Raw genomic sequence first — 16,518 nt, 5'->3', positions numbered from 1 at the left:
CAAATGTGGTCAAACATTTTACATTAGACCTATAAAACAACTGGGAAACTAACCAGGCCTGAACAAATTACGGCCTAATCAGGTCTTAATCAGACATAACAGGAGTGAATGGTGCAAGTCAAAGCTCCAGGTTCATTATAAGAGTTACAGAGAAAAGATGTACAGGTACAACCCCACTTTATGTAGAACAAGGGAGAGGTACTTTTCTGATATTATTGGAAGTTAAAGTAACAACCCACTAAATTTCTAAAGTCTGTGCTCAATAGTTTGCTGCCACCACTCACCACTCAGTCATTTCAATCTGGAACATTCCCAAGAGCTTTGAAAACTGCTGTTATCAAGCCTCTTCTAAAGGAGAGCAGTCTTGATGCCACAGTATTGAATACTGAATCACTGACCAATCTCAAATCTGCAGTTTTTAGGCAAAGTCCTTGAGTCCTGTCGATCCTCTTACAGAGACTGGCTGGTTCAAGTCCTATCTAGAAGGCCATGGAGTAGCTTCATTGAAATTGGAAAATGTGTCTCAGATAAAATGTCCCTGACCTGTGAGGTGTCCCAGAGGTCAATTCTGGGACCCCTGTTGTTCAATCTCTACCTGCTGCCGTTAGGCCAGTTAATACGCAGCAGTAATGTGTCCTACCACAACTATGCAGATGACACTCAGATCTATGTCTCACTGGCAGCAGGTGAATATGGACCAGTGGATTCACTCTGCCACTGCATCCAACAGTGTGTGGATGCAAAACAACTTTCTCCAGCTAAACTCAGACAAGACTGAAGTCATAGTCTTTGGCCCACAGAAACATAGAGAAAGTGTTAGCAGTCACCTCCAGTCTCTCTCTCTAAAACCATCAAATCAGGCCAGAAATCTAGGGATAATAATGGACTCGAACTTTAACAGCCACGTCAAATCAATAACATCTGCAGCTTTTTACCATCTAAAAAACATTGCAAAAATCAAAGGTATACTGTCAAAACCAGACATAGAGAGACTTATCCATGCAGTTGTCTTCAATAGGTTAGACTACTGTAATGGTCTGCTCACTGGCCTCTCCAGACGAGCATTAAAACAGCTGCAGTACATCCAGAACGCTGCTGCTCGGGTCCTGACTAGAACCAGGAAGTATGAGCACATAAGTCCTGTGCTCAGGTCTCTGCACTGGCTTCCTGTATCTTAAAGAATAGACTTTAAAGCAGCTCTGCTTGTGTACAAGTCTCCATGGCCTAGCACCAAAGTACATCTCCATCATGTTAGTGCCATATGAACCATCTCACTCTGATGACTTCAGGGACCGGTCTCCTGCTGGTGCCCAGAGTCAGGACTAAACATGGGGAATCAGAGTTTCAGTTTTATGCAGCTAAAAGCAGGAACAGTTTTCCTGTAGATGTGAGACAGGCCTCTACTTTGACAATGTTTTAATTCAGGCTCAAAACAGTTCTGTTTAGCTGTGCATATGACTGAAAGGTTTTTATTCTGCACTCTTCCCTTTTAATGTTAATTTTATGATGATGATTTGTGATTATTTATGTTTTGATATGTTCTGTTGTGATTTTAATGTGTTTCTTATGCTGTAAAGCACTTTGAATTATCTTTTGTATGAATTGTCCTATAAACTTGCCTTGCCTTGCTTTGAACCACACCTACTGCTCAAGATAGTTTTATCTGCAGTGAATGAACAAAACATATTAATGTGCATCCAAGATCATTCTCTATTTGACTTAAAAGAAAGTTTTGAAGAATACAAGCTTTTAACTTTGCAGGTTAAAAGTCTCCTGTTTCCCCTGAGCTCTCTTGTGAGTGGACAGTTACTTCCTGATGAGAGTGAATTATTAACAGAACCGAAGCTGTGTTTCACCGGCTTCAACAGAGAGGAAATTTCACTTCTACTACCACTTCTACGGGATCTGTCCTATCAAGATATCTGGACAGGGTGGACATATGTAGCAGACTGGACATTAAAACATCTACTATTACTGCATCTGCTGCTGAAAATACTACTTGGCTTACTGCTGTGTGGACTCATGTGGAAATTGTAATCGAAGACACCTTTGTGAAGTTAGTTTGGGAACAGCCTAGGTGGAGACTGTGACGCAGGTATGTAAAAATTTGTTGTTATGTGGTAGATTAATTGAGGCATGATAAAGGAGGAAGTTAGAAATGGCATATCACATCCCTCCATGTCGACTAAGACTAAAACTAAGAGCATTATAATAGCACCTGTGCAAGAAATAATAAAACTCATTAACAGAGAACCTTTCGCATGGCATTGAATTAGAGTTGCCCTTTCACAAGTTTTACTGGCATAGAAATGAGATACATCACATTTGTGAAATACACTTATATACACTTTATAAAGTGCCTTAATGTCACATGTAATCAGTTACATTTGTAATAGTCAACTTGCACTTACAAGGAGTATAACGTTTCTAAATAGGCATTATAATGCTTTGGCACATATTTCATGTATGTAACAATAGTTACATGAGGTGTAAATGGACAGTATGCAAATAAATATTTTCATATGCATAAATGAGAAATACTATGTCAGGCTGGAAAATCTATGAACAAAGTGTTAGTGTCCTGAATGTTCCAGGTGGATGCTTAAACCATGTCAGATCTGAAGTTGCTTGCGTCCCTGATGCTCTCTTTGGACAACGCAGACCAACACACCATAGAACAGGAGTTTACTGTGAGTACAAAATACCTCTACTACTAATAGGCCTTTTTCTCCTGCTACCAGTGGTGGAAGAAGTGCTTAATTGCATTACTTTAGTAAACATACAGATAAGGGAGCAAAAAAATTTAAATTTAAAATTTACTTAAGTATTAAAGTTAAAAAAATAAAAAATATATTTTTCATTCATTTAAATTTTTTCTTAGTTGTTTTTATATATATTCCTATTCATATATCTTTGGTTGCTCAAACTATGAATATGATAAAAAATAAATAAATAAACCCCTCAACCTTTTCAGTAGGTTTCAAAATCATTAAAAATACTTTTACTTTTTTGCCCTGTTCAAAAATTCAGTGGAGTAGAAAGCAGAGATACCCTCTCTCAAATGTAGTGAAGTAAAAGTAAAAAGTATCCACCTAAAATTAGTACTTAAGTAGTACTTTTACTTTTACCACTGCCTACTACTGATCTGCTGTGGTAACAGACATGCATTCTGAAACTCTATGGTCTATTTTACTGAAGTCATACTATTGCTCCATTTGAACTTCCTAAATATTTAATAATATATTTCTCTACGGCACTCGTATCTCACAGTTATATAATTTTAGTAGCAGTAGTAGTAGTTCTAATAGTAGTAGTAGTAGTAGTAGTAGTAGTAGTAGTATTAGTAGTAGTAGTAGTAGTAGTAGTAGTAGTAGTAGTAGTAGTAGTAGTAGTAGTAGTAGTGGTGGTGGTGGTTGTTTTTCCAGGGCATAGTTTATTCAAATAGCATAGATAAAGCTATGAATGAGGAAGTATTTGAACACATTTGGGCCAAACTCCTGGATTTCTTTGTATTCACCCTGAACACTATGTTACAGTAATGTGTTTATCATAAAATTCAAAGTCACCCTTAACTTACAACAGCTGACAATGTGTTAGTGTCAAAATATACCCACATACAGGTAAAGCTCACTGTTAAATGTATTAGAGACATAATTAGTTCAGAGTCTTAAAATAAGGGAACGTTACTCAGAACTAACCCCGTGCTGAGTTGCTTTTGGCCAGTCAGTTTCTTTCAAATATATTCTGAAACATGTACTTCTTGAAACTAGAACAGGAAAGCCACATGATAGAAGTATAAACTATTTGTGAGAAGCAGAGAGAGTAGAAGAAAGAGGTGAGTTCATCTGTGTAATAGTTATTAAATAATATAATGTTGCCTTAGGCCAGACATGTCCAAACTATGGCCCAGCGGCCAAATGCGGCCCTCAGACCATGTTTTCTTGGTCCTCAAGCTTCCAGATGAATTGATCCATTATACTTTAAGGAGTACTTTTTCTCAAAGTTTTGTAAAATCTTCATTGATAAAGCCAGTATCAATTATTTATGTTCTATTGAGGATCTAAACATAAATAAAGTTCTGGTGTCTCATTCTATCCTGTGATAAATGCACATATTTGAATTATTCACTGTTCACTTTGTTAGAATTGTCTGAGCAGGCATCGATGAAAAATAGTTTGGACACCACTTAGGCCTATTCGTGATGATCATGTCATTTCTTTGATTTCAACTTTGGTTGAATAGATTTTGTAACAGTAACATAGGTAACATAGTACTAATGCTAATTTACATCAATGGACAGGTTGATATTCAAAATACATTCGTACGTCCTGGTTTAACCTTAGATCTGGAGAAGGGTCCAACATTATATTTCTGTCCAGAACTTTAGCTCAGATCTGCAGCTTTACAGAATGGGTCAAATGAATTGGTTGCAGCCATGAAAGTCTGATAAGTCTACCAGGGTTTGTCCTTGCAGCCTGATGAAGGCTATGTTGGCCGAAACGTGTTATTGCATATGTTTTTATCCTTTATAGCCAAGATGAAATAAAGGCTTTATAACTTTTCTAAACAGACTGATGTTCTATACATACATTCTACACAGACACAGACAACTACTTACATATTTTTAATATAGTACATTTTTATAGTGGGTTCATGGCTGCAACATCCCTTTTTATTTATGTTTTATTACATTTTTTGTCTAATCTTCAGTGTTTTAGTCAGGAATGGGCTCACCACTGTCATTGGTGTGACATAAGTAAGCCTGGTACGTTATGTGATCTGTTGGTTCATTTCCTGTTTCTCCAAAGCTTTCCTCATCTGAGACCATAACAGTAAACCACTGTAACATTCAAGAAACACAGTTATACTGTAACTACATGTGAATGTAGTTTTGTAATACTGTCATAGTTGCCAACTATGTAATACGTCTGATTTAATAATTTAGAGTGTAAATACATCACTATGCAAAACTGTGATTAGTGAAAATTAATTTGAATTTAGTTTGGTGTGTTTCCCAGATGTTGCGTACTCAATCGGTGGCATGGAAAAAATCTCAGTGCTCAGAAAGTGGAGCTCTGAAAGAAAACATTAAGAAGAACAGATACAAGGATATACTGCCCTGTAAGAACTATTTGTACTTTATACTAGTTGGACTTTAAACTATACTGTCCAATTTATCAGTATTATACACTGCTGTCTACAAAACAACTACAAGTTTAGTCTGACTGACCTGGTTTAACCTTGGTTTTAACTTTTTTAGATGATGATTCTAGAGTAATCCTGTCTCTCAAAACCTCAGAGTCTGATGGAGACTACATCAATGCCAGCTTCATTCAGGTTCATGCTCATATGTTATTATAGAGAAGATGAGAGGTCATTTATACATTTCTCATTATTATTAGTTGTAATAGCCTTGTCTTTCCTCCAGGGAGCGCTGTCTGGTGGTTATATTGCAGCTCAGGCTCCTCTCAGCTCAACCCTCAGAGACTTCTGGAGGTTGATCTGGGAATATCAGGTTAAGGTACGGCTTCAGGTCTATAAAAAAGTGACCATATAAATCAAATAAAATGTATTCTATGAGTATTTTTGTTTTGTTCCAGGTGATAGTGATGGCATGCAGAGAGTTTGAAATGGCCAAGGTAAATACTGACAGACAAAAGTAGGTAATACTTTAGTAAATTATAATAAAAATAAATTAATTAACAAAATTCAAAATTAACATTGAAACATATTTAAACATTTAGTTGCAGACACATACAAAGAAAAACTGCCCCATTGTCCATCAGTGAAGTAGCAATCTAAAGTGCATATGGCAGTATATGTGTGTGTGTGTGTGTGTGGGGGGGGGGGGGGGGGGGGGGGGGGAGTTAAAAGTTTAAATAAAAACCTACATATGATGGATGTAGAACTTATATTGCTGGACTATTGTTGAATCATTTCAAAAGCATGAAGAACTTTATGATGTATAAAATGTTACTGTGGTAGGTTAAATCCCACCTCTCTAGCCAAGTTAACTATTGAAAAGCTAAGTTTTATAATCTTTTTACAATGAATGTATGTCTTTGTCCTGCAGAAAAAGTGTGAGGTTTACTGGTCGCCTTTGAACCAAACCACATCCTTTGGGCCTTTCTCTGTTCACTGTGTGAGAATATTTATTATTATTACAATAATTATGCAATACTTATGCACTGCAGCTTCTAAAATCTGGAGAAAAATATGTTCTGAGTGCAGTGTCTGTGTGTCTAGCAGGGGGAGACCAGTCCCACTCAAGACATCATAGTCAGAGAACTGCAGGTCTCATTTCAAAAGGTAAAAAATAGGTAGTATTTTACTGTCATTGTTTGTTTGTTTGCTTTTGTTTTTTTGTGAAGCTAAAGAGCATAGTGTAATACCGACTGACATTTTTGTAATTTAACACATAGCAAAGGCCAGCAAGGCTGAAGTGCTTAAATATAGTTGAAGATCCAATTGTCAATCTTCAAAACTCTTAAATGTTCAATGGCAAAAAATAAATAAAATTGAATTTTGCTCAATATTTTATTAACCTACAAGAAAATTCAGGTTCAGCAATGTGTCTCCAGTCCCTTGTGTCTCTTACAGTATGTATATGTGCCTTACTGTGTCACATGTATGTGTTAGAGTGCACAGATCGTAGTGGGCAGGACTTATCACATTGTGGGGACTAAAATCTGTATACACACGCACATCATGTGGACCTGCCTTTCTTATAAGGACAAAAATCAGGATGTAAATCCTTTATTGTCAAAGAGTTTAAAGTTCAGATACAAGTTTAGGTTAAGTTTAAGATTAGGCATGCTATAATTTAGGTTTAGATAAAAAAAAAAAAAAAAAAAAGTCAACATAATGTCTCCAAGAAACATGGAAACCCAGTGTGGCACTGCATATGTGTATGTGTGTGCATGTGTGGGCTGTGTGTGTGCCTGGTGTCATATGTGCCATGTACTGTACGTGTTAAAGCTGTGTGACTATGCAGTGATATGTGGAGGCTGGCCGTGCCCTGGCCATGATCAAACTTGTGTAGGATGGCCGTGTTGTGACCCAGCTGTCCTTGTGTTATTTCTGTGGTATTTCTGTGTTTCATGTGTCTAAAAGCATATGAAGAGTGGTGGGTTTCAGGTGTCATCATAGCATCCTATATGTCATTGGAATGTTCAAAATTCTTTAATGGAGGCAAAATGAAGTAGACCATAATACAGTTTCAAAACTGACATTAGATCTGAGTGCTAGTTATATAAAATCTTTATTTAAAAAAAGAATGGAGGAAATACCAGTCTTAAAATTGCATTTTAGCTTCGCAAAAACTATTGTAGATGTATATATTGGCCCAGTTAAACTTAAAACACATTACTTTTTCTTCATCAAAAAATTGTCATTGTCTTACACTTACATGTATCTGAGTGGTCATCATTTTCAAAATTTTTAATATTTTGTGTTTAATCTCAAAGTCCCTACTTAACCATTGAGGTTCAACGTTTGAAGATTCCACCATGCTAACTCTTCATTTATCATTACTTGCAGGATGTGCGTGTGGTGACCCAGCTACAGTTCCTCTCATGGCCAGATCATGATGTTCCTCATGAGGCCTCAGGAGTCTTAGACTTGCTCCACAGAATCCAAGACCTTCAAAAGTCCAGTCCACACTTGGTCCAGGCAGTCCCCAATCCTCCAAACCGCAATCTCACACTGGTGCACTGCAGGTGAGATCTTGGCACTAGTTGGGACCTGCTAGGGGGTTTCAGATGACAGTAAATTCTTGTGTCTAGTGAAAAACAGAAATAATCAAGTTCAGCATTTATGCATTTACTTTTTGGATATTTCATGGCAAAGTTCAGTGTAATCAATAGGGAAAACTGGCTCTTGCCCCCAACTGAGAGTATGGCATCATTATCTTCTAGAAATCCACCTATGGGGTCTCATCTAAGGTCAGATCTTATGGACTGATATTGTGGTGAGGTTGTGCAGACAGACGGGTCGTTGACAGAAGGAGGTGAATATGGATCAGTTCTCGCTGTTTGTAGAACAGTCACATCTGCTCTGTCTCAAACATTCATGCATTTACATATTTACATGCATTTAGAACACATTAAACGACCTATCCTCTGTCTATGCTATGCACACACAGACATTAGACAAACTATAGAGCCAAATTACTATGCTCTCTCATTCATAAATAAATAAATGCAGTATAGAGTTTAGAATTTGTTTTTCTCTTCCCTTCTCTCTAAACATCAGATATTTTAGACATGTGGAGATGTTATCAGTGCATGGTCTACTTTAGTCCACAAAATGTCAAAAATACAACTACACCACTAATGAGTTCTAATATAGTCCAAATCAATGTAAATATAAACATGCTCTGTTGATAATATATGTTGATGTATGTACTGTCATAACAGGTCATAATATGGTCTATCTGATGTAAAGCTGTGTAAATAAATGTGTCCCAGAACAGACAGATCGGATTTCAGTCCCTATCCAAATGGTTGTAGATACTAGGGTTGTCAAAAATGTCGAAAAATCAAATATGACACTAAAACTAGTATCAAAACTAGATACTCATGTGAGCAAGTAGCAGTTATTAAAAGGTCACATTCACTGGACAGAAATGAACCTTTGCTGAATAGCTTTAGAATGATCTTGAGCTGTATCAGAACACGTATAAGAGACATAGAGGAGGACTATGCCCAAGAACCACTATAAAACCTACCTGGACGACAGGGGATTACACAGGTATAAGTGGTACACATGGTAATATAAAAGAAAGTACCACAATATAATATAGAAAATGCCATTCTATTGAAAAATAGTGTTTTTAAATTATTGTGGTATCGAAATCGGTACTGATTATCAAGTGTATTCCTTACTATCAAATTTTTGTATCGTGACAAAACTAGTAGATACACAGCATAAAGATATGTGGATATGGAATTATATTGGAGAGTTGTTTTGTTTCATTCTTAATTATTTTTTTTACCTTTATTTTTTGTTAGAACTTTATTATATTCAGTTAAAGCAACAACATCTCCATGAACCCTCAGAAGAAAAGTGTACCTTTAAGTTTTATGATTTCATAGCTACTCCACTACAAAAAATATATTAATATCGATATCTTATGTGTGTTTTAGTGCTGGCTGTGGAAGAACTGGAGTTATCTGTGTTTTGGACCAGATCTATCAACTACTGATACACCAGGTGAGAGAGAGGCAGAGTGGTTTTCCTGTCTTCTGCCTTTCAGTAAAGAGGTTGTGGGTTCCAATCTTTCTGAATATTTGTTGTGTTTTCATAGAAGTTAACCTCAGACTTCAACATCATGAGGATTGTTATGGAGGTGAGGAGACAGAGACCCAGTGCAGTGCAGACCAAAGTAAGAACCTCAACATTGTCCATAAAGTACATATGCAATCTTTTTTTTGTGTGTTTTTTTAAGGAATAATAGTTATAAAAGTATTAGAAAATTAGGATGTTTTACTCTCACACTTGTAACATTTCAATATAGACCCAGATTAAACTCAAACTAAGAAACAGAAACTAGAGCAAACTGAAAACTGGTCAAGTAATCAGTCAAGAAACAAGAATGTAGAAGTATGCTTTAGTAAGAATGGCTATTTCTGTCAGTGCCAACTACTACACAATATTGGCACTGGCAGAAATGTATAAAAGTAGTTGCTCAACCAGATGTGATAGTCAGAATGGACATACTGTTTAACTCGAAACACTTGGACTGATGTCTGACAAGGAACTTCTGACTGTAAACTGTGATTTAGATAAACAGGAAAAAAAACTATAAAGAATAAAAATCCACATTTATTTACACTAATAAAATGTTTTTGTGTTTTGTCTTATTTTGAAAGGAACAGTACCGCTTCATCTACACGGCTACTTCCTGTTTATTCAGATGGTTCCTCAAGAAGAACAACTCTGATTCGGTTTACTGCAACCTACCAAGGGTACTGCATTATGTCCTACATTATTATGTTCTACTGCTACTACTTATTACTGCTATTGCACCAAGTATCACCACTTGTTATCCACTAGTAGGGGCATTAGTGTAAATGATGGGTCTACTCTGAATTTATAAAATGAACAGCATGATCAAGATTATTGTCAGTTAGTGTGGTATATATTCCTACACCTGATGCCATTCCTGCCCCCACATTTGGCTCTAATGAATTCCTAGGGAAATAAAACAATTGATGGTATAATATACAGTGTTTGATATGATGTAGTTTGCAATTAATAGATTAAACAAGAATTTGATACTGATCTACTCAATTTTAGTTTTCACAAGCTACAATGTCCAATCTGAACATAATTTATACTCCATAAAGAAATAGATTTACTCATCATAAGAAACAAAAAGAAAAAAACCTTTAGCAGTTTCTTCATGATGTTAACTTTGTGTCAATGATAAACCCACTTCTTCTTACACTAAATGTAAGCTCTGACATTGTGAAATTCCACTTTGCATCATAAACTTAGACAGAGGTGAACCTGCTGCAATCGGACACAAAGCAGCAGAGAAATGTATTCAAATGTGACAGAGGGCGAGAGGAAGACTAGCTCACAGAGAAGTGATACTTCCTGTTTACGAGAGTTGTAACAAGATCAGAACAGTGTTGAACCAAGACTAAACCAGAACTAAACTAGAACTAAACCATGATCATAAAAGGACTAAACCAGGGATTTTTTTGAAAGCAGTAGAAATTAGAGGTAAGTTTTCTTGGTTTATCATCTTCTATAAGATTTGATGCTATATTTTACTTTTGATGGTAATGATAATCATGTTAAAGCTCCACTGTATATTTTTAGCAAAATATATAATACATAAAAGCTAGTTTTGTTTCTTCTTAGATGTTTTGTTACACTGAAAAACATACATCCTTACTGTGAGTAGGCTTACATCTCCACAAACCTGACTCATGCATGCCTTGGAGGAGGCAATCCACCAGTTTGTCTCCATGGAAATGGTTCCTTTGGCTATAATATTCCACAGTATCGCAAAAACCTGACCTATCTCCATGGAGAATGTTTCAAAGTATGGATTTAACTTTCTTTTTCCATGAAATCATGTAGTGACATGCCACCTCCAGAAAGTTATGCAGTGTTGTTTTAATATGCCACTTTTTTTCTAATGTAAAGGTCATATATTAAACAAAATTGACTCTAGTGAGTTTTAAGCCATGTTTGAATGAATTAATGTTACCTCACAAAAACATACCAGGAATGGTGTTCGTTTCATTCCCACATGTTATTATTAGTCTAAGTCTGTCTCCAAAGCTCAAAATGCTCTGTTACACCTTGTAATGTCATGCTGTGGTAGTTTTCAAGTTAACAGATCCTTTTACCTTTTGGTCAGTAGAGACTGGAAATTCCTGGGCTGAAACCATCCAAATGATTCTAGTGAACGTGTATAGAGTTTAAAAACACAGTGGAGCACTTCCTGCATTACTACACGACGTGAAGAACTAGGCTAAATATGCAGGATTTCTGTGTTAAAAATGTGTGAATGAAACATAACACAACTCCAGACATGTTTTGATGAGGAAACAACATTATAACATAGATCAGAAAATACCATAATATAGGCCCTTTAATTAACAAAAAAAAGAAAACAGCAAAAGGCTTTCTCACAACGTTTGTTTACAGTAGTTGTGAAACACTAGACTTTTGGTTCCCCACCCTTCAATGTAGACACAGTAGACAAAGAACCCGCTAGATGGTAGTTATTAGTTTGATTATAGTGTGTGTCAGATCTGCAGCACTTGGCCAGTCTATGTTGATGATTCTTTATGGGCATATTTTTATGAGCGGATATTCATATTTTTTATATTTTATCTGTTTTCAGAAGAACACAAGTATCACAACCGCTGTAACAGACGACAGGTTAGTTTTTGTTCAGTCTTGATTTGGTTTAGTTGTGTTTAGCTGAAAGAATAGAGCAGAGCGGGAGGAGCAGACAGGAGCAGAGCCGGCCGATATTGGCTCAGTTTAATGAGAATGTGGTGAGAGATGGCCCATATGGACGTGTGACCAGTTCACAGTGAGATTCTCAGTCTCCTCAGTGTCACCCCCCTCACTCACACGCACACACATACACACACACACTAACACATACCCCTCCATCACGCCGACCCCCCATCAGCATCATGTTCACCGTCTCCATGGAAACTCTCAAACCAGGAAGGAAGAGAAACGCTTCATCATATTCTGAGCATGGAGAGTTCAGATTTGCCCTTGCAGGATGTTCATGATGATTAACTAGTTCAGGAGTAAATTTTGACCGTGTAACACACTGAAACTGTAACATCCACCACAACACTGCATTTAGTAAGTAATCTGTGTGTAATCTAAGTGTACAGATTTGTGCAGTTTAAAAAAAAGGTAAGATTACAGTGTACTATTTATAATGTACTGCTCATTGGTTAACCTCAGGTCCCAGAAACAAAACATGGATGCGACGTATGCTGTTGTCAACAAGAAGGGAGCTGCACCCCAGTCCTCCACCCTCCCTAGGTAGGTATACCACTGAACCTTTATTTATAAGGATCTATCTGTTAGCGCTGTAAATTGAAAATCAGGAACAATAAACAACAATGGGTTTTTCATTTATATTCACTATTTGAAAGTTATAAAAATACAAATGCAATGGTGTCCAAAAAGCATAAATAAAGTAGAATACGTGAACTTTAACTGCTCTGAATCTATTACCAGGAAAACAGACATGAGCCCTCACTATGACAACGTCATAGCGACTCCTACCCCTGTGTACAGCATAGTCCGACCTCGAGCCAAGCCTCAACCATCGGATACTCGCTTATATGATATGGCCACGCCCACAAGCTCTGATGTCACGCCACAATATCACCTGGATCCAGGTGACTCACTCTCTCTTACTCTCACTCACTCTCTGTGTTTTTCCTAGTTACAAATAACAGCAGTGTAAAGATTTGTTTGAAAAAATAACTTGGCTTAGTACTGACTTAATGGCCTAGTAGTAGTAGCAGTAGTAGTAGTAGTAGTAGTAGTAGTAGTAGTAGTAGTAGTAGTAGTAGTAGTAGTAGTAGATTAGTGTCTGTACTATTAATATTACCGTAGTACTACTAGCAATAGTAACTTTGGAAATGGCCTTCATCTGTTGATGGAGTGGGAATGGCAAAAAAAAAAAAATGCAAAATTAAAATGTAATAGTATAAGTCAAAAGTTTATGTTGTGTTACTTTCAGAAGCCTCAGGGCCGATGACCGAAGCAGATGATGACTATGAGGACTTGACTCCTTCAGGTTCTGACACTTGCAGCTTACCCCCCTCTAACGGGATTGGTACGATCCATCATTTGACTGAATCAAAACATCCCATCAAACTGCCTCACTAACTAGACTTCTACAGATCATTTATCTACTAACACAGCTTCTTAAAAGCTTAACACAAATCAAATAATACCCAACTATAACTCCTAACTTAAAACTTAAAGCTGATATAAGCGTACAGGCCATCCGAGCAGGGTTGGTATGGTCCTTTTTCTCTTTATAAAATATTATAACAAACTATTTAGACTTGCCTCCTCTCAGACTTCATATATAATAAAATATGCGTTTATAATATCTTAGTAATTTATATTTTGCATGTTTTTTCTCCAGGTTTTAATAAACGTGTACCAAAACCCAGAGGCCCCAGGGACCCTCCAACTGAGTGGACGCGCCTTGAGAGATGAGACATGAAACTAAGTTATTTTTACGAATATATTGGCTTGTGACTGTTGACGGTTGATGGTTTTGTTGGGAAGTACTTATAGCTCATTATAATTTACACAGCTTTCCTCTTAAAGGGTATTTATAGTTATGTCCACAAGGAGGCAGCACATTCACACATTTATCACATCTGGATTTATACAGAACTTGCCTCATTCTGGCAGGTTTATTTGTAGGCCTACAAGAACAAGAGCACACAGTTTAGGTTTATTTTATCCTGGTTTAGTTTAGCTTTAGACCTGAATTAGACTTAGTTTACTCTTGGAAAAACAATGCCAGTTATTGTATTTTTAATTGAGATGAACACTAATATTTCATCCACTTAAGACCACAGTGAACTGATGAACCACATTTCATAATCTCATTATCTGGTTTATAACCTTGCAAACTGTATCTTTGACCCAACCTTATCCAGTGGCATGTTCTTCTACAGCTACATTAATCTATGCTGTTTTTATTTTCATTTTTACTGTGTTGAAAAATAAATGGGGAAAAAAAAAAAAAAAAAACTTAACAGTGACATCATAAGGTCGCTGTGACTTAGTCTGTTATTCAGCTCAATGGAGATTGGGCTTGTGCTGGTCTAATCAAGTTGACCCCTGCAAGGCCTGAATACATCAAAATGTTGTGTCATAATGGAAGGGCATCTGCTGTAATTCTTGGAAAATATGAAAAAGCCCAAAGAAAGGAGAAGATAGTGGATTCATTTATCTTATTATGTTAGACTTGTAATGAACTCTTTGGGGGAAATATTCAATTTTGACATTTTAAATTTAAGCATTGTGATTTATGCACATTTATATGTCCAGGATTACTAACATTTGAAACAGCACTGAAATATTAACAACTAAATAAATGCAAGAATCCCCTTTCAGATCATGGTGAGCAGGGTTATCAGGTTTTTACAGTAATTACAAAATGGAGTCCTTTGTTGTTGTTTGCATTGTCTTACCAAAATAATTACAGATTTATTTTTTTGATTTTCAACCCTTCAAATTTGAGATTATATTTGTAACTTAATGAGCAACTATGGGCTTGAGGCAGGTGCACCCCGAACAGTAGAGCTAACAACAGTAGCACCGTTACACTGGCCCTGGTAATGCACATCCAGCTTTGGTCCAGGCTTGGTTTTGTTTTAAACCTGGCTTATCTCAAATTCAGTACTGGTATAGTCTTGTTTCAGACCTGGTTCAGTCTAGTTCTGGTTTGGTTCTGGTTTGATTTAGGTTTGGTCCCGATTCTCTCTCCTGTTGCTAGGCGACAGAGGATGAAGCCTTTGAAGTCCCGGTGATTTTTTCTGATGAATCAGGTCACAGTCTGAGTTTCCACGGCAACAGCAAAGAGGGGCGGGGTAAGGACAGAGGAGACAAGGAGGGAGGAGAGAAGGAGACAAGAGAAGGGAAGGATAGGGGGAAGGAGAAAAGGCAGGAGGTGAGAGAGGTGATGGAGGAGAGGAGTTCTCCAATGGGACTAGTGGTGGTTTGAGGCATTGCAGGTTTTGCCGGTTTCAGAGAGAATCCAAAATTATAACAGAACCATGACTAATATGTTTATGTTTTGCTTCTCGGAGCAGGATTTTTCTGACCTAGAGGTTATTTGAATAATTATCTTTATGCCTTATAGTTTATGTTCTGTGCTTTGTTGAAGGTTGGCAGTTTGATCCGAGCTCAGAGTTTATATCACAGTTTCCTTGGGCAAGACACTTCACCCAACTTGTCGTGTAAATGTTGTGTGTGAGTGAGCGATTACTGGTCTCAGCTAATATTGACATTGGCAGTCTTGCTTCCCTCATGCTTCCTCAGGGCAGTCACAGTCATTCTGAAAAATGTCTTGACAAATGTTGTATAAGATGTATGCATTGTCATTTTACACTTAATTAGTTTACATAGATTGGTCCAACTTTAGTCAGAAATGTGAAAATCTGATATAAACCTATTTTGGATTTTTGTCTTCTGTCAAATGTTTTAAACTTACTTCACATTTATCACCGAAAACCTCACAAACTTCCACAATTTGTGCATGACATTTTGAACTTTCCTTCCTCTTTTTAAGGAGAATGAACTTCCAAATACTGTTACAATGCACAAGTTTGACTCCCTGGTTTCTATGTGTAACTGTGGCAGAGTGGTTATCCTGTCCTGTCCTTTTATTTAGGAGGTTGTGAATTAGACTGTTTGGACTCCTGATGTCTCTGAGCTGTGTACAGATGTTTACAGATGTTTGAAGTGAGAACCACAGACTCTCTCTCATTTATTTACCCTCTCCAGAAGTTTACTCATGCAGCTCATGTTTGTATCTCTGTGAGCATTTGTGAGTACACTCCTAATGTGTGTGTGTGTGTGTCTAATTTGGAGGTTCGTAAAACAAACGGCGCAAAAAGATCAGGAAAGCATTAAACATTGACCTTTTTTTTTATTTGTTTTTGTATAAGGCCCTTCAGCTACAGTGACCTCTTGAAAAGATTTTATATATATATATATATATATATATATAAATATATATATATATATATATATATATATATATATAAAGTTTAGATTAGGCCCAGATTTAAAATGTTCATTCAGATCCACACTATTTAATTAATGAACAATACAAATCAGTTTAATTAAGTTGATCATAATCTTTTAGGGCGAGGAGTCCCTGTCTGTGTTATTACATGGGGAATAGGAGATCAAGTGTCTTGGGATCTTGTTCACAAGTGAGGGAAGGACGGAGTGTGTGATTGACAGACAGATCGGTGGAGTATC

General features: G+C 36.8%; 1 protein-coding gene across 1 annotated transcript; it reads left to right on the top strand.

The window, feature by feature from the left end:
- The first annotated feature begins 1,834 nt into the window (after positions 1–1,834).
- On the top strand, positions 1,835–14,879 carry ptpn18 (protein tyrosine phosphatase non-receptor type 18). The gene is made up of 17 exons (XM_033970148.2): positions 1,835–2,095; positions 2,595–2,690; positions 5,019–5,121; positions 5,261–5,337; positions 5,429–5,521; positions 5,601–5,639; positions 6,074–6,142; positions 6,247–6,309; positions 7,540–7,718; positions 9,147–9,213; positions 9,308–9,385; positions 9,873–9,968; positions 11,867–11,904; positions 12,454–12,534; positions 12,733–12,896; positions 13,244–13,339; positions 13,658–14,879. Exons 2-17 carry the CDS (start codon positions 2,610–2,612, stop codon positions 13,729–13,731), a joined length of 1,398 nt encoding a protein of 465 aa, XP_033826039.1. The 5' UTR covers positions 1,835–2,095; positions 2,595–2,609; the 3' UTR covers positions 13,732–14,879.
- Positions 14,880–16,518: the final 1,639 nt, after the last annotated feature.

This window comes from Periophthalmus magnuspinnatus, chromosome 7 (genome assembly GCF_009829125.3).
Source record: "Periophthalmus magnuspinnatus isolate fPerMag1 chromosome 7, fPerMag1.2.pri, whole genome shotgun sequence".
NCBI classification, from domain to species: Eukaryota; Metazoa; Chordata; class Actinopteri; order Gobiiformes; family Gobiidae; genus Periophthalmus; species Periophthalmus magnuspinnatus.
This window is presented reverse-complemented; position numbering and strand designations above follow the sequence as displayed.